The sequence below is a fragment of the Culex pipiens genome, chromosome 1, assembly GCF_016801865.2.
Source record: "Culex pipiens pallens isolate TS chromosome 1, TS_CPP_V2, whole genome shotgun sequence".
In the NCBI taxonomy this organism is placed as follows: Eukaryota; Metazoa; Arthropoda; class Insecta; order Diptera; family Culicidae; genus Culex; species Culex pipiens.
In genome coordinates, this window is record NC_068937.1 from 123,260,453 (window position 1) to 123,282,505 (window position 22,053).

The window sequence follows — 22,053 nt, forward strand, 5'->3', positions numbered from 1 at the left end:
ATTTCATCACCGCCATTGTGGCCACCATCTTGGATTTAAAAAATCTAAATCACTTTAGAGTTGTTCAGGGGTCATTTTTAATCTCAACAATCAAAAATAAGACACCGATTTTTTTTTCTTTGTTCGATTATCCAAAGTGAAATTTTGCCAAGACCTTGGATAATCAAGAATTATTTTGAACCACATTCTGGCAACTGGGTCAGCAAAATAAAAAAAAAATCTTCACACTAATCTGCCAATCAACCGTGTCGTCAATACACTATTGTTCTCACTTATGAGCTGCATAAACTACCGACCAAGAACAATGCCAATATGTCCCATTGTTGGCGTAAATCACAATTGCACCATTCGTGGGCCCAGGCTGTCTGCGATTCTGCAGTGCTGCCAGCACGCTCACAGTTTTCCCTCCTATGATTTCTCTCTCCCACACGTGCTATGAAAGCCGTTGGCAGCGGATGTTAATTAAAAAACACTTTGTAATATTTTAGCACTAAAATGTGCAGCTTCCGTAACGTCCTGAACAACAAGACAAAAGGCAAAAGGGGGCCTGCCTTTTCTGCTGAACCATGCCTCGTGGGGGTGAAATGCACTCTGCACTGCTATATTCCCAACCCATGTATGCCCTGCCCATATATGAAGAGGTGCCAGCTAGGATAGAGCAAAAAAAGTGACCTAAAACGCATCCAGCCAGAACGAACGGTTTTAATTACACCCTATGCCGTTTGCTAGTGTTTGAGCGGTTGCTGCATTCAATGGAAACTGAAGGATCTTAACGTGAACGATGGGCTGATTTTTACTGAACTGGCAGGCATGATTTTAAGGATGTGTTATAATGAAGTGTAGCAACACAATATATTTCAAATGTGAAGTTAAACTTATTACACAACTCGACATTTTTTAAGTTGATGTCAGCAAACGCTTCACTTTCGTCAAGGTATGATAGATTTGGGCTCCCTTAGCATGCTCCATTCACATCTATCTATGGAGGTAGCACAAATAAGGAAGTTCGCATGGTTGCCTAAGATGATTCTATAGCTATTATACTTAAATTTATAATTTTATTCATTGGCACGGAATTCACTAAAATTCAATTCTGCCGATTGGAGCATTTTAATGGGCTCCCAAACTACCAAACCTTGACGAAACTGAAGCGTTTACGGACATCAACTTCAAAAATTTCGAGTTGTCCATGTTTAAATATGTTATCGTTATAGAAGCCATTTAAAAAAAACCGAAAAATTTAAAAAATATGGCTTTCTTTAAATTACTTTCTGAATTTCGTCTTGTCTGTCTTGTGCGCACGTCGATTCTGGGCCAAATTAAGTTAAGGACACCGTTCTGTGTAGTTTTCAATGCCTCACCTTTTGCCCTTCAAAGATCCCAAAAACTCGATTTCTTACCAGAGATATTTAACAAAACTGAAAAAAATAACTCCGCGGAATGTGGCCGCTTGTGAAATGTTGAAAAAATGGATAAAAATATATATATATATTTAAAAGCGAACACAATTTGAATTAACTTTTTTTGATAAAGATACCGTTCTCAGATTTAAGCCACCTTTGGGTATGTTATATATTATTTTGATAAAACCTCTTGAAAAATGCGCCTTCAATTTTTATGAAGTTGATGTTTGAAATGCAATTAAATAAATTTAATACATTTTTGAAATTATTGTTAATGAAAGATAAGAAAATTTCACAAATGTCTTTCAAAATCGAACTAATAGTTTTCGTGACATCGTCAGTAGAAAATTGTAGGTTATTTCGGCAACACTTAGAAACACTAATTTTCATCGATTAGAATTCACAGTTAGGCTGCATCTCACTAACTAATTGAGAAAATTGTTGGAATTTTTTCAGCTATTCAAAACCATTCTTTTCAGGTTGGCTTTCCTTCATAAGGCTAATGCAAATATTTTTAAAAATGTTTGTACCTCGACTCTGGGCGAAGCTACAGAAATATAAAAATATAAATTAGAAGCCATAAACTTCAAACCTTGAATAGAAAAACTGTTTTAAAATGCATTTTACACCAGTTGACTTGTTTGCGCAATAAAAAGTTTCAAAAACCCGATTTAATCCCACCTGGGTTGAGAAAGAGCCTTTCTTACTACAGAATATAACAATGGTAGAACTTCTTTCAATTAATAACATCGACTTTGTTTATTTATAACGTCAGCACAAAAGAAAGTTTTATGATGAAAGCAAAGTATTATGATGATATTATGAGTATTATGAATGATATGATTTCCAAAAGAAATAAAAACGCAATTTTCACCAAAAGAATATTTTTAATCGAACAATATGTTTGTACGTTTGTAATCAAACAAGCGTTTATAACAAACGCGATCATAGCAAGCTTCCCAACAACGCACACCGCGGTTTTGGTTTTCTAGTTTCGGTACGAGCCCTTTTGTGTTACTGTGTTGGTGTTTTGGTTCATCGTACCAGCGCACCAAGACAAGCAAAACCGAGGTACAAGTGAACCGCGCGTGCCGCACGGTACAGGGAAGCTAGCCATTCAGCTCCTACGAAAGTGACAGAGTCAGAGATAGCTATTTTTAACAACCGCACCACTACACACTCAATCGCAAGAACCTTAGGAAGAAAGCCATTGGAGTCGCCAGCATTGAACACTTTGAAAACGATATAAACGATAAAAAGCTTAGAAAGCTCCTATTGAAATCCAATGAACCCTGTTAAATAAACTTACGAAATCACGAAAAAATGAAGTCTACATTTAGGCGATTTTAGGAGCGCACAGGAAACAAAATGATTGTAGCCGGATGAATGTCCTATGTCACAAAGATTTTTGCATAAACATTGGACAGTTATGCAAAAACGGACAGGGCAAAAGAAACCGAAAAGCTACGATATCTTACATATTGAAGGAAACATCGGTAGACAGGCTACTACAAAATGAGTATAAGTCGAGCCAGCAAATATATGCGCCAGCATTCTCGCGCCAGTATTCGAAACTCAACTTGACAACTTGTCGACTTGGCGACGAAGCGTCAAAAATCGATGCAGTGTGATTTTTTGACGATTTTTCCGATTAAAATTCATGCTGAATCGACATATTTACGAAGATGGAAATGACGTCCTGGCTTAAAGTAAAACCTATACCTTTCTTTAGTAAGAAAGGCAAAAATGTAAAATTAAAAAAAAGTATAGCAAAATAAAATTGCCCTACTGTAAATAAAAATGTTTCTAAAGTTCATCAGATTTAGGCTTCATCAATAGAATACGTCACGCTAAAATCAGCCAAATTAAGTTTTGTAAAGAAAAAAATTGTCCTATGATGTTTTGGGGTGATTATAAAGGGAAACAGCAGGGGAACTAAAATTTCTGAAAATTATAACCTAAAGGTACGTTTTTTGTTGAAAATTTGATTCAGCTTTTAAAAGTGTACACTGCAACCAGGGTAGATGTTGTCTTCTTATTCCGAAATTGTTGAACTTTTAGACCCGATCCTGCAGTCATCTGATTGTGAAAATTCGTCAATTTTGTTGTATATGGGTCATTCCATCTGAAGCGGAACAGCATTTGGAAATTACCCTCTCCGATCCTGCTCAAATTTGGCAGGGCTGTTGATACTATCAAAACATGCAAGAATCCCGAATTTCATCCAAATCGGACCACCCCCTCCATCTTTGTACCTCCCCAAAAAATCGACTTTTTGGCGATTTTTGACCAAACCTCCTAGTTTCAAACGACGATAACTCAGGAACCACAAATCTTAATGGGTCGGTCTTAGACTCAAATTTGAAGGAAATTGGACGTAGAATCCATTTCCGTGATCAAAATTTTGATTAATTTATTTTTTCTACCTGTATTGCGCAATTGAAAACTTTAATCGGCCGTACCTCAAAACACCCCAACTTATTTTTTTGATTTGACCTCACCATCGTGTTCCCCGGCCAATTTTACATAAGAATCACATATCGACAGAAATGAATATGTTTCGTTCCAGAGATATCGAATTTTAAAGTTTTGTGTTTTCGAGATTACCTACATCAGCTTCATTCGCCGCATCTACTAGAAGCACACAGGCGGGCTGATCAATAACAGCTACCTGGCCATTTATTGAAAAAATATTTCATCATAAATAATCTTTATCAAATTGGGCAAAAATTGACTGTATAACACTGTAGGAAACTGGAGTTGAATCACGAATGTTTATCTGCTCAAAAAAAATGAATGAAGTGAATTTCTGTGCTAACCCACAGGACAGAACAATAACGACACACAGTAAAGGGCAATCGGCTCAAAGAGCCGGTTCACAAAAAAGAGCGAACGAACCATGGCTCACAAAAAAAGAGCCGCGGTTCTTTTTGAAACTCTGGTCTTTTGAAAGAACCGTTTCAAGATGGAATCATTTTCAATTTTTTGTCTATTTTAAAATTTATAAATATCATTAATTGAATTTCCAACAAATTTTAGCATGAAATTTGTTTTTGAGGGTTGAAAATGTAATTTAATTTTTTTCAATGCTTATAAATTATGTCAAATTTGTCAGAACTATGTACACGGTGAACTTTGTCATGTACTTAAATTACTACAAAAGTGAATGAAAGTGCCAAAAACTACTAAATAACCATTTACTTACTCCTCTTGTCCGATTTAACTTTGGCATTTACAGACTTTTTGATTTAATAAGAATGTAGAAAAGAGTTCACAGTACATTTTATTATAATAACATTTGATTAATTTTAGCATAATTTAAGCGAAATTTTGTAAAATTAAAAGCAATTTTCTCCAAAACTCTAGATTTAAGTTTGGGTGCTGTCTCCATCCAATTATTCGAACGTTTAGACCTATGGTTTTGTAGCGAATCTCTCGTTTAAGTTTTTTTTTTTCAAAAATAATGTCTAATAAAGTCAAATAAAAACATCGAAAATCACACCATTCTTAAAAATAGTATTTTCCACAATTAAAAAAAAAAAAAGAGCGAAAGAGCCGTTCAAAAGAGCGGCTCTTTTTAAAGAGCGAGCGAAAATGAGCGGCTCCTAAAAAAAAGCGGTTTTGCCCACCTCTAGATTCTTTTAATCAAATGGAGCTGGCTCACAATATAAAAATTGATTTAATATGATCAATCTTTTAAACCATAAATCGGATTTGCCAAATTATGGTAAAGTGTCAATAATAAACTATAATAATAATAATAATAATAATAAAGCAGGTTTTGGGGTTTTTGCTGAATGGCACTATTTTGCTACCGCCCATGATGAAGGCCCTAGTCATGGCCTCGGAGGTACTCTAAAACGGTTAGCAACACGTAAAATAACCCAATAAATATTCCTTTCACAAAAATAGATTGATCAAGGTAGGGGAACAGCATCTAAATCCAGCGTTCCTCTAATGTTGCCATATCAGCGCTTTGGCATTCAATTACAGCTGATTAAAAGCGTTTTCAACTGAAATCGAGTGATAAACAGCTCAATAAGAAGTGAACAAGCAAGTTTCTATCAAAAGTTTTGCAAAATTTGTAGTTTAAATAGTGAAAATGAGCATATTGGACAAAACTAGCCACCAAATATACTAGAATTTTCCCTATTAGCCATTTGAATAAATATTTGCGTAAAATTATAAAAATATAAATTAAATTAATCATCTCCCAGAACACCAGGTAGCAGTTATTGATCAGCCCGCCTGTGTGCTTCTAGCAGATGTGGCGAATGAAGCTGATGTAGGTAATCTCGAAAACACAAAACTTTAAAATTCGATATCTCTGGAACGCAACATATTCATTTCTGTCGATATGTGATTCTTATGTAAAATTGGCCGGGGAACACGATGGTGAGGTCAAATAAAAAAAATAAGTTGGGGTGTTTTGAGATACGGCCGTTTAAAGTTTTCAATTGCACAATACAGGTAGAAAAAATAAATTAATCAAAATTTTGATCACGGAAATGGACTCTACGTCCAATTTCCTTCAAATTTGAGTCTAAGACCGACCCTTTAAGATTTGTGGTTCCTGAGTTATCGTCGTTTGAAACTAGGAGGTTTGGTCAAAAATCGCCAAAAAGTCGATTTTTTGGGGAGGTACAAAAATGGAGGGGGTGGTCCGATTTGGATGAAATTCGGGATTCTTGCATGTTTTGATAGTATCAACAGCCCTGCCAAATTTGAGCAGGATCGGAGAGGGTAATTTTCAAATTTGCACTTTTTCGTGCACAGTTGAGATGGAATGACCCATATGGTATACAGTACTTCAGGGGATAATCTAATATTGTATAGATAATTCCTGCAGTTTTCAAATTCTAAAATATGTGTAACAAAAATCTCGATGCGAAAAGCTGCCCGTTAAAAATATTTTTTTAAATTATTTTACATATGCGACATTTTTTCAATATCATTTTTCATCATTTGCATTTTGCACTATGGCCCAATAGATGTATTTTTGAGTCTCATAAAATATATCAAAAAAAAAATCTAAAATATGTGTTCTGAGGATTCAACTTTGTATGTTAAAACCGAAAAAAAAAAATCTGGAATTTTTTTCTGAAATGTCCCAATCATAACCTCATGATACAGAATGTCATATAAAAGCCGCATGTCTTTTCAAACTTATGTAAAATAGCTAAAATTAATACATTTTTATCAAGTTCTACTTCGATTAAGATCATAATATACCTATAGCTCTGTAACTTTTTCTACAGTGAAGCACTTCTTTTTTACTTCTCACTTTAATTGCAGTTATGAAATGGGTTTTTCTCAATTCCCGACAGTCCGGGGAGCAATCTTGGTGACACTGCCGGCAGAAGAAGCTTCGCTTGAGGGAAAAGTTTTCCATTGGCCTCTGCCAGCCATATCGAAAGCAAAGTGCTTCGAAAGCAATGAGAGTCTCTAGTTGATTCTTTTTAAATTGCGGTTAATTAGAAGCTGCTCAGTTTGCACGTTTTGAGATTAATTGACAGAAAAGTGGCAATTTGGTCGTTGATGTTTTATTATATGATTGAATAATCACAATTTTTTAATCCGAATTTACCGAATCCGTGTAAACTTCCTCGCCCTGCTTAATTTAAGCTTCAAAACCCACCACAAATTGTCATTTCCGCCTGGCGCTGGCAACACTGCTTGCTACAGCGGCAGCAGCAGCAGTTTGTTCTCCCCCCGAAGGCTATTCCTGGTTGTCGTTAGTGTTGCTGTCGCTGATGTTGCCACGGCTCATTTTTCGAAAGTCGGGAAAACCGGATTTCCCCCCTTTTTGGGGTGGTTTCGGGGGGTTCCCTTCGGGGCGCTTAAAAAGTGGGAACACATGTTTTGCCAAATCTGCTTTTCCCGGGCGTTGCAAACGGTGATGATCAACATCAACAGAGCAAATCTTGCCCCAGGGTCCACGGTTGGAAAATTCCGGGACATGAGCACATATACACACACACACACCGAAGTGTTGACAAAGTGGGGTTTTCGGTACAACTTTGGAGCGACCGCAGCACCCCTTTCGCAGCTCAACTACCAAAAACTGTCTCATTTCCTGCGTGTGGGTTTGAATCTGGCACTAGAGTTGAGTGAGTTATTCTCGACGAAATTGAAAATTTTGATTTTTTTTTATATTCCAGTCTTTGTACAATAATAAACCCTTTTGATTTATTTTTTTCACCGGTAAATTTATCATTTAAAACCTGAAGTGTGGTTTGCATCATAAAAAAGGCTTAATAAATATTTTCAATTATAAAATCTGTTAAAAAAAACTACAAGCATGTTATTCAACTTTTTTTTTGGTTTTCGGAAAGAACACATCTCCACTGTATTCCTTGTGTACGCGAGACACCAAGTGTATCCATCTCATTTCGAGTGAAATACGCTTTTCACCAACTTTTGTAACATTCGTTTTGGTTGCTCAAATCCCCCTACCTCTCACACTCTAAAACTACAACACTATTTAGAACATAAGCCCCAGTTAGCGCAACCCCAAAGCATTTTCCTCTGCGCTCGCGTTATGAGTGAATCTCGTGTAGAACCAGCACTCTGATAAATGGCAAATTTTCGCGCGACTAACTATTTTCTCTTCACTGAGTATCAGTTTTGGAGGAAAAGTGGTTGAAAATTTCTGGGACGAATGTGAAAATTTGGTAAGCTTCATATTTCAAACATTATGGAATTGAGGTGACGCAAAGTTTTCAGTTCGAAAAAAATCCCGGTTGAGTAAATAAATCTGATTGAACTTACTTACTTTTTACTTTTACTGTTGGTACAACCTCCGGCGATCTGATTGAACACGGATGTCTAATTTGAAGAGTTAGTGGTCAAAAATTTCAGTTTAAAATCTGAATTCAGAGAATTAGTTCGATTGAAATTACAGATTACATTCAATACCACATACCATTACTTGTGTTCATCGACCACCTCCATGGAGACTTGCTTCTTGACCCTTATTTTGTACATTTTTGTGTAATTTGATATTCAATTAGATTCAACGTAATAAAGTGTGAAACTGACAAATATAACTCAAGAATAGCTACACTTCCCTTGTTCGCATAAATGTCCCATATGTCCAAATCTGATACAAAATCACCCTGTTTTTATTACTTAACATAATGTTATTATTATATAAAGGCAAAGATCAGTGTTGCAAATAAAGTTATCTAAGCCCAAGCTCACGCACAATAGCACACCATTTGTTTTGCTGGCCGGTACAAAATTTAACCTCAATCTTTTTCGTGTACGTACACGCAATTCATGCGTACGTAGATACCGTAAAACGGGGTGACTTTGATAGGTTAGAGATTTTTCCGTAAAATGAAGATTAAAAATGAAATACGTACGGAATGGTAAGGAATCATACTGACCGTGGTAGAGAAGTGTTCTAAGTACTATTAGAAGAAGTTTTCATAAAATGTTGAAAAGCTTAAAAAGTTAGTTAACTATAATTAAGAAAATGTTGATGAATAGCATTATTTAAATATTCTCAAAGTGTCGTGGTTTTTTCAATGAACATGATTTCAAATCAGAAAATGGAATGCAATTTCGGATTCTTTAAACAATTTTCCACTAGGAGAAGGTGAAATAAGTTTGTAAATAATTAATACTATTTGTTTTTGGAACATAATTTAAAAAAATCATATTTATAGGCATTTTCAGTAGATCAAATTTCATATAAAATGTGAAAACTTTTGAATCAAAAGTTTTCACATTTTATATGAAATTTGATCTACTGATTCTCGCTTCGAATTCAGTTTAAAATGCAAAATAAATTTATATTTGTACAAACAAAACTAGTTTTAACGAATTTCAGTCAAAATTCCGACTTTTTATCGATTTTACCTAACATGTACATTAGGGTGTTTCATCCAAACAAAAAAGTTCTCAGAATCAGGCAAACCGAGGATCCCTTTGTAGAGGATACCCGTAGGGACTCTCATGCCAAATATCAGCCCATTTGGTTGAGAATTGGCCTGTCCCCAGCGGTTCAAAGTTTACATGTAAATTACTATGGGATTTTTATGCTTTTCGTTCAATCGTTCCTACAGGTCTGGGGACAACATGGATTCACTCGGAATAAAGACAGGTGTGTAGGGGATGGTCCAATGAACAAATTCCAGAAGGAATTAGGGTTGTCCATTCTGTCCCCAAGGTGCGCATTGGATCGACGTCCGGTGTCTCCAGAATCAACGATTCACCCTTCAAATGTACGCATTGTCCTTAGTATGCTATGACGGCTAGCTGAAAATTACGACGCCTCATGTCAGACGGTGAACACGTGGAGAAGCATCGATTGCATTATTATTACAAAATCATCATGTTACGTTATTTAGAATAGTTCAAATTGTTACAGGAACATCAATAATTATAATTTTATTACTTTAAAGAATGTTTCTGAGCCAAAACTTGAGTGTATGCTCTACCACGTGTTCACCGTCTGACATGGGGCGACGTAATTTTCAGCTAGTCGTCATAGCATACTAAGGACAATGCGTACTTTTGAAGGGTGAATCGTTGATTCTGGAGACACCGGACGTCGATCCAATGCGCACCTTGGGGATAGAATGGATAACCCTAATTCCTTCTGGAATTTGTTCATTGGACCATCCCCTACACATCGGTCTTTATTCCGAGTGAATCCATGTTGTCCCCAGACCTGTAGGAACGATTGAACGAAAAGCATAAAAATCCCATAGTAATTTACATGTAAACTTTGAACCGCTGGGGACAGGCCAATTCTCAACCAAATGGGCTGATATTTGGCATGAGAGTCCCTATGGATATCCTCTACTAGGGGAACCTCGGTTTGCCTGATTCTGAGAACTTTTTTGTTTGGATGAAACACCCTAATGTACATGTACTTTGTTAAAAAGCTTATAAACTTAGTTAACTAAATATAAACTATGATATTTTCTTAAAAACTGTATCAACAACCTTATTGATGGTACATTTAACGTAAACATAAAATTTGAACACTTTAAATCTGATTAAAACAAAAAAACTATGACTTACAAAGTCATCCCGAAATTCAAAATAATCATTTTCAACGCAACTTTTTTTTTAATCACTATTGGAACAACTTTTTTTCAAAAATTGTTGATTGACCTTGTGTGGCCTAGCCCAGTCCATGTTTCAAAAAAAATTGTCTTGAGAAAAACCTTATCAGTTGAAAAATATTCCAAAAATAAATTGAAAACCTATCAATGTCACCCCGGTATACGGTAAAAGAAGCTATCATTTGATGATCTCTGCACCTAAACATTAGAGAGAATAGAGACCATATTAACTATAGCTTGTGAGATCTCTTCTTGTGTCTCGTGATTCCCAGTGATGGCGTTCTCTTTCTATCACTCCTCCCTTTTTTCTCGACTATGCGCCCCCACCGCTGAGTCTCTCAACCTCTCCGAAAACTGCAATGAAAGAACGCGAGACGGCGATTGGGAGCCGATCACGCATGACGTTCCGTTATACCACTCTTGCGAAATTGGTTTTGTGGCGGCTTTTTCCCGAAGACACCATATTTTTCGGAATTTTGGCTGAAAAGTTATTTACTTCCGAAAAATACCATTTTTGCGCGGCCGGCTCATAGGGGCAACATAACAGGCGCACTGCTAGGAATTAAATAAAAAAAAAAACAGGTGTTTCTAGACAGCCCCTTAGAGCCGTCTGCGCAAAAACGGTTCTTTTCGGAAGCTAATAACTTTTCAGCAAAAATCCAAAAAATATGGTGTCTTTGGGAAAATTGTTCAAAATTTAATGAAGGTTCTACATCTGAGAATCGATAAAGATTGGACGACTATTGCGCCTTCCTGAGGGGTTCCCGTGGTCAGAATGAGCTCAAATTTGGAATTTAGCCTAGTGATGGGTTATTCTTTGATTTCAGGGGGTAGCCCCGAGAAAGCCCGAATATGGACCACCCTATTATGTATGTTCTGTGGATAAATAATTATAGATTGTTTTGTCTCAATACACATTTATTTTTCATTTGAGTTTAGAGTTATCAAATTTGAAACAAATCAATATAAGGTTTCCATAAAAAGCATCTCCAAACACCTCATCCAATTCACATATGATTAACGAACCCGTTGTTGACCTGTGCCGATCGAAACCTCAAAAGGCCACGGTCAACTCCAACACCAATGTAGATCCTATGAACTTATTCCGGGCCAGGAATCGTTCAATTATCCCTCTTGGTGCGTGGGATCAGACCCACATGTCCGGGTACGGCCGTCCGTCTCGCCGTAGCGTTCCAAATTCGAAGTGCATTTCCATTTCAGCCAGTGCGCGCCACGTTCCGTGTGTTGACTCAAGGCCAGGTCGGGGCCAAATCGGCCCCCACTATATATAGGTTGTACGAGACTAATTGAAATGATACACCAAAGGACGGACTGGTTTTCGAGGCCGGGCCCCAAGTTCTATTACACGCACACAAGGTGAACATCCTGAACCAACGTGCGTGTGTTGTTTGTACACTCTGTGTTTTGAACTCCCCAATGATGTTGGGTTAGTCGAATCGATTTTTCGAAATTGGAAAACGTTGCTGGTCGCGGCTCAGAAATGGCCAGCGAGCAGTTCCCTATAGGCTTGTACGGGATTATCCGGAGGAAATTGGCGAGTGGCAATGCACATGCTTAGTGTTCCAATTAAGGCCGTAACCTGAGAGTTTCAGGAAATTGGATTAGAGTCAATTTCAACTTTTCATCGATTTGTTCAATGTTATGTTGATATGTTGATAGTTTTGTACTCTGTAACATTTTTTTCAAGATTTAAAGGAACACCCTTTTTCTTCGCCATCCACAGAGCTCCCAATCGGACGCGACCTCGGTGACGCTGCGTGGCGTGACCCGCGACCTGACCGGCCAGTTCCAGTGCGAGGTGTCGGAGGACGCGCCACTTTTCCACACCGACATCCGGCAGGCCCGCATGCAGGTGGTCGAGCTGCCCAAGCAGGACCCTCAGATGCAGCTGGAGAAGACGCACATCACGACGCTGGACAACTTCCGGGCCGTCTGTACCGTCGGGACGTCCTTCCCGCCGGCCAACATCACCTGGTTCATCAACTCGAAGAAGGTAAGCAGAGGGGATGATAATTAAGTGGATTGATGTAGGGTTGGTGGGTTGAGTGTCGCTCGCAAAATCAGGTTTTGAAAACGAGAATGAAGTGAAACAAAAATATAAAGATTTAAAAATCAATGAAACAAGACAATTTACATTTAACCCTAGACCAGTTTTGAATCATATTTAAAATAGAAATAAAATATCCAGAAAATATTTTTTTCGAAATGTTATGAAAATTTCCAATAAAATTGCCTTAGAGACATTAAAGATTGAACCTCTGGTTGCTGAAAAATAGCGAATTAAAGAAAAGAAACAAAAACAATGATGTTTTTCAAGTCTCATCCAAACTTTCCCATATTTTCTAATGCCAATATCTCAGCAACTAATGGTTCAATTTAAAGTGTAAAAAAATTAAACATTTGTTAAATATTATGATCCTTTCGATTTTTTAAAGATTTTGGGATCCAGGCTAACATTCTAAAAAGGCCAAACTTAAAAAAAACACCCATTTTGTTCAAATCTAATGAATTCGGCCCGCCAAGCCAAAAGGTTCACGAAAATCGAAGAAAACGAAGAATCGGGACAATTTGGTGAATTTCTCAGCTGAGTTACGAGGCACAGTTAAAATCAGGATTACTTTATAACATTTTGACCATACCAAGCCCAAAATAGAAAACCAGCCAGCATAACAGCCCAATCACCAAAGAGACCACTAAATATTTCAATTTTATACGCCAAATGGGTCCACCAGCGTCTATTTCGGGAAACAACGGTTCTGCTGATATAAAAAACGAACGATAACATCGGAGGAGAAATCATAAAAAATAAAATCATACTCCTGAGGGGGTGGTTTACCTGAGCCAAAAAATCCCACCGATGTCACGTATTCGTGTGTATGAAAAATGGAAATGACACCCGAAATGAGGGCTCTTGAAGCAGATCGGCCATAAATTTGAAGATTTCTCAAAATTAAATCCCGCAATATGGTTTTACTTTTTTCTTCCTCCCTCTCGCAGATTCACCGTTCACCGTACCAGCGCATCACGTACCGGTCGTTCGAGGGCACGCCGACGTTCTCCTCGCTGGACATGTACCCGCACAGCCAGGTGCTGCAGGACATCTACCAAACGATGCCCCCGTTCCAGACAAGCCTAACGGTGATGTGCGAGATCTCGATTCTGCACATCTACACCAAGAGCGCCCAGCAGCTGATCATCGTGAGCGACCTCGTGACCACGATCAGTCCGAACCTGCTCGGCCTGGACGGGTCGAACAACCGCCGGAAGGGTCCGAACGGCGATCCGGACAATTCGGCCCTCACGGACAATGGTTCGACACGAGCTAGCACCATCTGGTGGGCGATAGCGGCGGCCACCGTGGCTTTGAGCTTGGGAGTGCTCGACACCAGAGTGCACCACTGGTGACCTGCTAGCCCTGCGCAAGGACGTGGTTTGTAAATAAAACTCAATACAAAACTGTGCACGTACTTATACTATTAAACTTAATATATGCAACACACCCACACTCACTCACACACTTTCACTACACTGTCATCCGAAAATGCGGGGAATACACTCAACCAAACGACAGTCAATCTTAGCGATGACTCAAACCAGACACAACAACTGCAAACAAAATACGAAAATGCGGGGAATACACTCAACCAAACGACAGTCAATCTTAGCGATGACTCAAACCAGACACAACAACTGCAAACAAAATACTATATTTATACAGAATGAAAAGCATTTAGAACAAAAAAAAAACAAGAAAAACGCTGTTATAATGTACTTGTAAAATATATGTATTTGAGCTTTTTACTAACCGTAAACACTCTACTTAGGCGTATTCTCCGATTGCTTCACCTTGTGACATCAAAATGGTCAAAACTGAATCAGTTGGAGGGACTGTTTGGATTTGACAAACTTCCCAAACACCTCTTCTTCACAACTTCACAGCAAACAAATAATAAACAAAAATACCGTGATAGAACGCTCTGCCACGAACCGTCAATCAAAATAACAGCGGCAAACCAACAATAAAAAAAACTTGAAAATTAACGATACAGATAAAATGTGCCAGTCTCGAGTGGTCAAAAGGTTAAGCAGAAAAAAAATGGTTTGTGCACAATCGGAAAATAGTAAGTAGTGAAATAATCACTATCCGAAACAAAGTCAAAACAACAGAAACGTAATATGAAAACAGATAAAAATTGCATATAAAATAACAAAAGCTATATATGATGTTAGTTTGATAAACATAAAAACAACTAGGTTGATACTGGATAATAAAACAATATTAGCGAATAAATGAACAGCCAGCAAGTAAAAAAAATCGCATCTTTTTATAAATGTATTATATGCGTGAGGGAAAAAATAATGCAAACTGACTGGAAAAACAAAAACAAATCCATGAATAATATTTCCACTTATGGAATGCTGCTCACAGGGCGTTGTAACGGAAAGTAAAACAGCACAAAGCAAATTTGTGTTGGATGACACCGCGAAATCTTCAGCAGGAAGTACCGAAAATAGAATAATTAAACGTACTGAAAGTTTGTGACGTAAACGGGCACGCACCGTGCTGAAATGCTTGTTACAGTGAGGGAAAGTGTAAGTGTAAGTCGTTATCTGATTTTAGAAGAGAAGGAATTTACGTTGCCTTGTAGATAATTTTGGGAAAAAATTGTTTGCATTGACTATTTTTTTAATGGTTTTTATCCATTTAAACTATACCTTCCGTTAAAGTGAACTAATCTCAACCTGTATGGAACATTTGAAGCAAAAAAAAAACGAAAGATAATAAAAGAAATTGCAAGTAGTAGTGAAATTAAGATAGCAGAAAAAACATGTTAAGTTATTCTTTTATACATGCAGAAAATCGCTGAATCCATTACCCATAAATCGATATAAATTACAAGAAACATGGTAAAAAAATTGAGCAAAAGTTAAAAAAAACATGTATAACAGAAGGAAGCAGAAGACGAAAGAACGTGTTTGAAGAAAAACAAAACAAACCTAAAGTTTTCAAAAAAACAAAAACTGAAATAAATATAAACCAGCAAAAAGAAAATGTTTTGTTCAACAAAAATGAAATGGAAAATAAAATTATTATTAAGAATGACTCTTCTTATTCTTTCAAATGATGACCACAGCCAACTCCACCATCGTAAACTAGATATCATGACTTTCCCGAAACAGTTTCCACCTTATCGTAATCTTACACATGTCGCCCATAAATAATGCTCACTCTTACGGTAAGTGCACGTGTTTGTGTATGTGTAAATTCCTTCGCCTCAACGATCCTTCCGCTTGCACAAGCATGGCAAAATAAACACTTCCTGGTCTTTTGTGGTCTCCATTTCTTCCAAGCAACCAAGATTCACAGAGACAAAAGTGTTCCGGCATGCAACCGAAGCCAGAGTTGGCTGTTGCATCGCGATACGAAAGTGAAATGTAATTATGAAAGAGTATTCAATTTTATCAAGATGAGCCTCGCCTCTTGTGTCTCAGAGTTTCCCTTGAGAGGACGTACGTATGTCCCAAATGCCGGAAAGAGCAGGGCCGTTGGACGTCCTGCCTTCATCGTGGTGTTTGTACTGCACAACGTTTGCCCTCCCCAAATGGATGGTTGAGGACCGGACTTGGTGACAGGACTCTGGGTGATAAGCCAACGCAAATTGTGGCCGAGCAGTGCAACAGTTGAACAAACGAGCGATGCTCATAAAATGAAACCAACACACGGCAACAGCCGAAAAACCGCCAACATGATAATGGGGCTGGTGGAATCGTTATTATTATTTTTTGCTCCGGGCTATGAGCTGATGACCGCCGTGCAATTGATAAGCCGCGGGGTGTTTTAATGCAAATTATCAATTACCGTGGACCTATAAAAGTGCACCGCGGCGGACCAGAAATCATCAGTTCCGGAGAAGGAGGAGGACAAGGACGACGATGCGCTCGATTCTGGCAGTGACCGTAGTCTGCCTGTTTGCTTACGCAAGCGGCAGCTACATGACCAAGGATGTCAAGTACGCCGACAAGCTTTTCCTGACGAAGCAGAAGGCCATCCTGGAGATCTTCCAGCATGTGCATCAGCCGGAGCTGCACACCTCGTTCTGGGAGGAGTCCAAGCAGTTTGACGTGGAGCAGTATCTGGACCATTACACCAACAAGGAAGCCGTCCAGGACTTTTTGCGGTACTTCAAGCACGGTATGCTGCCCATGGAGGAGATCTTCTGTGTGCACAACGAGCTGCATCGCGAGGAAGTCATCGCGCTGTTCCATCTGTTCTACTACGCCAAGGACTGGGATACCTTCTACAAGACCATGGTTTGGGCCCGTTTCCACATGAACGAGGGTATGTTCGTGTACGCGTTGACCGTCGCTGTCTTGCACCGCCCGGACATGCAAGGCATCGTCCTGCCAGCTCCGTATGAGATCTATCCGTATTACTTCTTCAACGATGTCGTCATCAGCAAGGCTCAGCGTTACAAGATGCAGGGCTTCTACAAGATGAAGAAGGTCAACGAAGTGTACACCGCGTACATCCCCAGCAACTACACCGGATACTACGTGCACACCAGCCCCGAACAGCGTCTCGGCTACTTCACCGAGGACATCGGTCTCAACTCGTACTACTACTACTTCCACGCTGACTACCCGTTCTGGATGGGAGGCAAGGAGTTCGGTCTGTTCAAGGATCGTCGCGGTGAGTTCTTCCTGTACCAGCACCAGCAACTGCTTGCCCGTTACTACCTGGAACGTCTGTCCAACGATCTCGGAGTGATCCCACCGTTCTCGTGGCACAAGGCCATCACCACCGGATACTATCCGTACCTGCGCTACTACAACGGAGTTCCGTTCCCGGTGCGTGACAACTACTACAGTGCCTCGGTCGACAAGAGCTACACCGTTGAGATGATTGAAGACTACGAGCACCGCATCATGGAGGCCATCGACTACGGATTCATTGTTCTGCCCGATGGAAGCTACGTCAACATCACCACCCCCGAAGGCGTTGAGTACCTCGGTAACCTTATCCAAGCCAACGGAGACAGCGTTAACGGACGCTTCTACGGATACCTGGAGGTCCTGGCCAAGTTCTTCCTCGGCGGATCCTTCAAGATGTACAACGAGTACCGTTCCATCCCGTCCGTCCTGGAACGCTTCGAGACTGCCATGCGTGACCCGATGTTCTACCAGCTGTACAAGCGCATCATCCAGACCTTCTACTACCGCTTCATGGACACCCTGCACCCGTACACCAAGACCGAACTGACTTTCCCGGGCGTCAAGATCGAAACGGTCGAGATGGACAAACTGGTCACCTACTTTGACAAGTTCGACGCCGACATTACCAACGCCGTCGATGTTGAAGTCTTCGACGAAACTACCATGAAGTCTTCGGATTTCAAGAAATTCGGCAAGATCGCCCACTACCAGGGACAGGACTTTGTTCTGTACGCCCGCATGCCCCGCCTGAACCATCTGCCCTTCACCTTCAACCTGAACGTGGTGTCCGACAAGGCCCAGAAGGCCGTCGTCATGCTGTTTGTTGGCCCCAAGTACGATCAGTACGGTAACCTGTACGGAATCAACGCCAACCGTGAAAACTTCTTCGAGCTGGACCATTTCCTCGTTGATCTGATCCCGGGCAAGAACGTCATCACCCGCAACTCCCAGGACTTTAGCTGGTTCGTCAAGGATCGCACCACCTACTTCGAGCTGTACAAGCAGGTCATGCTGGCGTACAACGGCGAGACCAAGTTCCCGCTGGACATGTCCGAGGCCCACTGCGGCTTCCCGTCCCGGCTGATGCTCCCCAAGGGCAAGAAGGGCGGTATGCCGTTCCAGTTCTTCTTCATGGTCGCCCCGTACCACGCCCCGAAGGTCGAGCGCTTCACCGGCTACGAGGAGGTCGTCTCGTGCGGCGTCGGCTCGGGAGCCCGCTACGTCGACACGCTGCCGTTCGGATACCCGCTCGAGCGCAAGATCGACGAAGCCGAGTGGTTCGTGCCAAACATGTACTACTACGACACCATGATCTACCACAAGAGCGAAACCGAGGTCAACTCCGTCGTTGTCTAAGGCGAGTATTAGGTTTTGGCACCCAGCATCTTTTATTTTGGAATGAAAAGCACTAATAAAATTATCTGAACGAATGTCGAAAGTCTTTCAATGATTGTCAAATCCCCTCGAAGATCCCGGCAAAACTATTCCCAAGACAGCTCAAGCATTCATTGCAATCTGTGAGCATCCCCGCAGCTTAAAACTTGTCTAATTTAATAGTTTTTCTGCGAGACGGGAAAACTTCTCCCAGGAAATCATATCGCATTATTTTTCCACTTATTTTGCGTTTTTCATCTCACGAAAGTTTTTATTTTTTCTGCGATTCTCGAGACAAGACTCTGACGAACGTCTCCCGGGTGCTTTCGTAAGGCGATACACAGCGCACATGTGCTTTCGCAAAGCATATCGTGCAAGCTATATTATGGACAGAATAGTTGGAATGCGGGGTAGAATTAGAGAAAGAATAAAGTAATCCACCCAGTAGTGTAAGAAAACGAACAAAAACCATCCTCAATTGTGTATGCAGCAATTCCATTTGAAAAGAGCCTAAACCGAAAAATGTTCTCCGATCGGGCTCAAAATTTTTCTGGGGGTTCCTTTACTGAAATAATAAGACTCGTATTTTTTAATTGGCCGTTAGGGTGACCTACACCGTGTTAGGATGGTCCCAAAAACGGTAATTTTCGTGAATTTTCGCAAAAATCACATTTAGATGTCTTGGACGCAAATGAAAGGTGATTAGTTAGCCTTTCAAGAAAAAATAATTTGAGTTCAAAAAGAGCCAGCCAAACATTTGAAAAAGTCGTATGAAAACATAAAATGGCGTTTTGACTATGTGACCAAAGAGCCTGTGTCTGAAAATATTGTTATCGGATTCCTTGGAAAAATTCAGATAAAAATCAAAAAATCGGCGATGTCGACCGGTACCTTTCTGACATATGTTTTTTTGAAGATAAAAGCTGGATTTTTTAACGCACCACGCGCAAAAACGGAAAAATTACCATTTTAAATTTTCGTGCGATTTTTTCAAATGTTTGCTGCTTTTTTTGGATCTCAAATTATTTTTCCTTGAAAAGCAAACTAACCACCTTTCATTTTTTTTTTGTTTTTTTTTGCAAAAATTTACGAAAATTGCCGGCCAAAAAAAAATACGGGTCTTATTATTTTGGCTAAGGAACCCCCAGAATAAGGTTAAGCCCGATCGGAGAACTCTTTTTCCGTTTAGGCACTGATACCTAAACTTTTTTGGCTCAGGCCCCACTCCCATACAATAATAGTGGGGCCCAGTGGGGCCAACGGCAATTCCAGGAACTTGTCAGGCCCCACTAGTGGGGCCCAGTCCCCACTTTGGGAAACACTGGTTTAGGCTCTTTTCAAATGGAATTGCTGTATGGCTCTGAAATAATTAAATATGTCTTTATTGAACTTTCTTATAATAATTACATTTGATTTACATTCTAAGTGGTATGACTAAATGCTCTTCATCTTTGTTGTATTTTTCGTTTTATTATTAACTGTTCAGATTCATTTATTTGCTTCAAATTGTTTTATATTATTGTATTGAATCAAATACATTTGGGTAAAAAAAGAAAAAAAATCACGTTTACAAACTGTATGGCTCTGCGTTTTCGTTTTCATAATAAGACTAATACTAGAAAATAAAATTTATAAAAACTTAAGTTGAAAGATGCTCATGTCAATAAAATAAGAAAAGTAAAAGGGACCCTTTCCTAAACTGCATGCAGGTTCGCGACAAACTTTTATTCGCGATTTTTTTTTATTTGTTTATGCTATTCCACTGCATGCCTTAAAAAAATCTGCTGACAAAGTTTGAATAATTCATCTCAGCATAGAGATTGCACTATCAGGCACAAACACACAAGGACCGGCACACCTGTTTTTGACAAATGTGGCTGTGAAATTATTTCAGAGCACCAACAAAAGAGTAATAAATTCGGTGGGGAAAAATATTTGAATCTTGTTTTATTGTGCTACAGATCTGTGCCTCGTTTAGAAGGAGAAATGAGGTTTTAAATTATGTTATCTTTCTTTTGAAATTGTTTTATCACCAATTGAGCAACATTCAATGGGTAACGTACAAAGAGTAAGTTCGGAGTTACCAATTGATTATGTCATGGGGGATAATAATAAAAGTGAAAATAGAGCTTGATTTTTTTTCAAGGTGCTGATGATATTTAATTTGTAATATAAGCATTACATTTTTTCAAAAAAAAAAACCTTTTCTTTAGTAGAAGATACAAGTTCGATCTGAAAACATTATTTTTGTCTTTATCAAACAGAACACCAAAAACACACACACCTATATCACTAGCGCTAGCACTGGTAAAGTCCCAGGTTTTTGGTGCACCCTCCCACTGACCGGTGTCCGGTCGGTCGGGTTGTGAAACTCTCTCCCTGAAAGGATTTCCCAATTTTGGGAAGGGGGCAAATGATATCTTTTCCGGGCACCCAGTTGACGGGCGTGGGTGTCCAGTGGTGAGCACACGGGTTTGTTTACTTAACATAATTATTCAATTTCATCACAAGTGGCGTACATTCGATCCTTTTTCGGGGAAATTCCTCCCACGTTACTCCGCTTTGCTGTCCTTTCATCTATCCTTTTCTGGATAAACGAAAAACTGTACAGTCATCATGTGATTACTAAACAGTTTTCCAAAGTTTGAATTTTTTTCAATTTATTTAGTTTTATATAATTAAACAATTTATTATCTAGTTTGTTCTAGCGAAATAAGCAGTGTCATTAATTAGATTTATTTAATTTCTTTCAAAATTGCGGTCCGTTTAAAAAAATAAAACATTCCAAAAATAAAAACTTTTTAACTATTAAAGACAACTAAAAAAACCACTAAATTTTCGAAAAAAAAAACAAACTGAAGAGTGGTCCCACTTAAGAACGACGACTGTAATCAAGTGAGATTGGTTTGCTCATTCGAATGCTGACCAGTGTTACCGCGGGAAAATGCTGGCAATTCAATTTATAACTCGAGTGAAACCGACCCCCTTTCATCCGTAACCCATCGAGCAACTTCCGTAGCCGCCTGGAGTTTTAGTGGTGGATGGGATGATTTGATAGTCCATTTGGACATGTCCGTCAGCCTTCGTCAGTTAAATAATGAAAACTGTCGGTGCAGTTTGGTTTCGGTATTGGTTTTTCAGTTTTATTTGAACCGGCTGACAAATGAAATTAGGCAATTCTCTACGAAATCGGTCTTTTTTCTTCAATTTTATTTATTGTATTTTTTAATCCGACTGAAACTTTTTTGGTGCCTTCGATATGCCCAAAGAAGCCATTTTGCATCATTAGTTCGTCCATATATCTTTCCATACAAATTTGACAGCTGTCCATACAAAAATGATATGTGAAAATTGAAAAATCTGTATCTTTTGAAGGAATTTTTTCATCGATTTGGTGTCTTCAGCAAAGTTGTAGGTATGGGTACGGACTGGAAAAAATGATACACGGTAAAAAAATGGTG

The 22,053-nt window shown here is 39.2% G+C and overlaps 2 protein-coding genes across 2 annotated transcripts in view; both read left to right on the forward strand.

Annotated features, from left to right (window-relative positions):
* The window catches only part of LOC120427279 (uncharacterized), a 255,636-nt gene extending 240,031 nt beyond the window's left edge, over positions 1-15,605 (forward strand). Inside the window, exons 8-9 of the mRNA XM_039592129.2 lie at positions 12,228-12,497; positions 13,502-15,605. Of these exons, the coding sequence (XP_039448063.1) occupies positions 12,228-12,497; positions 13,502-13,909 (678 nt within the window). The 3' untranslated portion in view covers positions 13,910-15,605. The remainder of the gene's footprint in view (positions 1-12,227; positions 12,498-13,501) is intronic.
* Positions 15,606-16,406: 801 nt separating this feature from the next.
* Positions 16,407-18,648, forward strand: LOC120427282 (hexamerin-1.1-like). Its single transcript, XM_039592131.2, has one exon. It carries the CDS (start codon positions 16,439-16,441, stop codon positions 18,572-18,574), a length of 2,136 nt encoding a protein of 711 aa, XP_039448065.1. The 5' UTR covers positions 16,407-16,438; the 3' UTR covers positions 18,575-18,648.
* Positions 18,649-22,053: the final 3,405 nt, after the last annotated feature.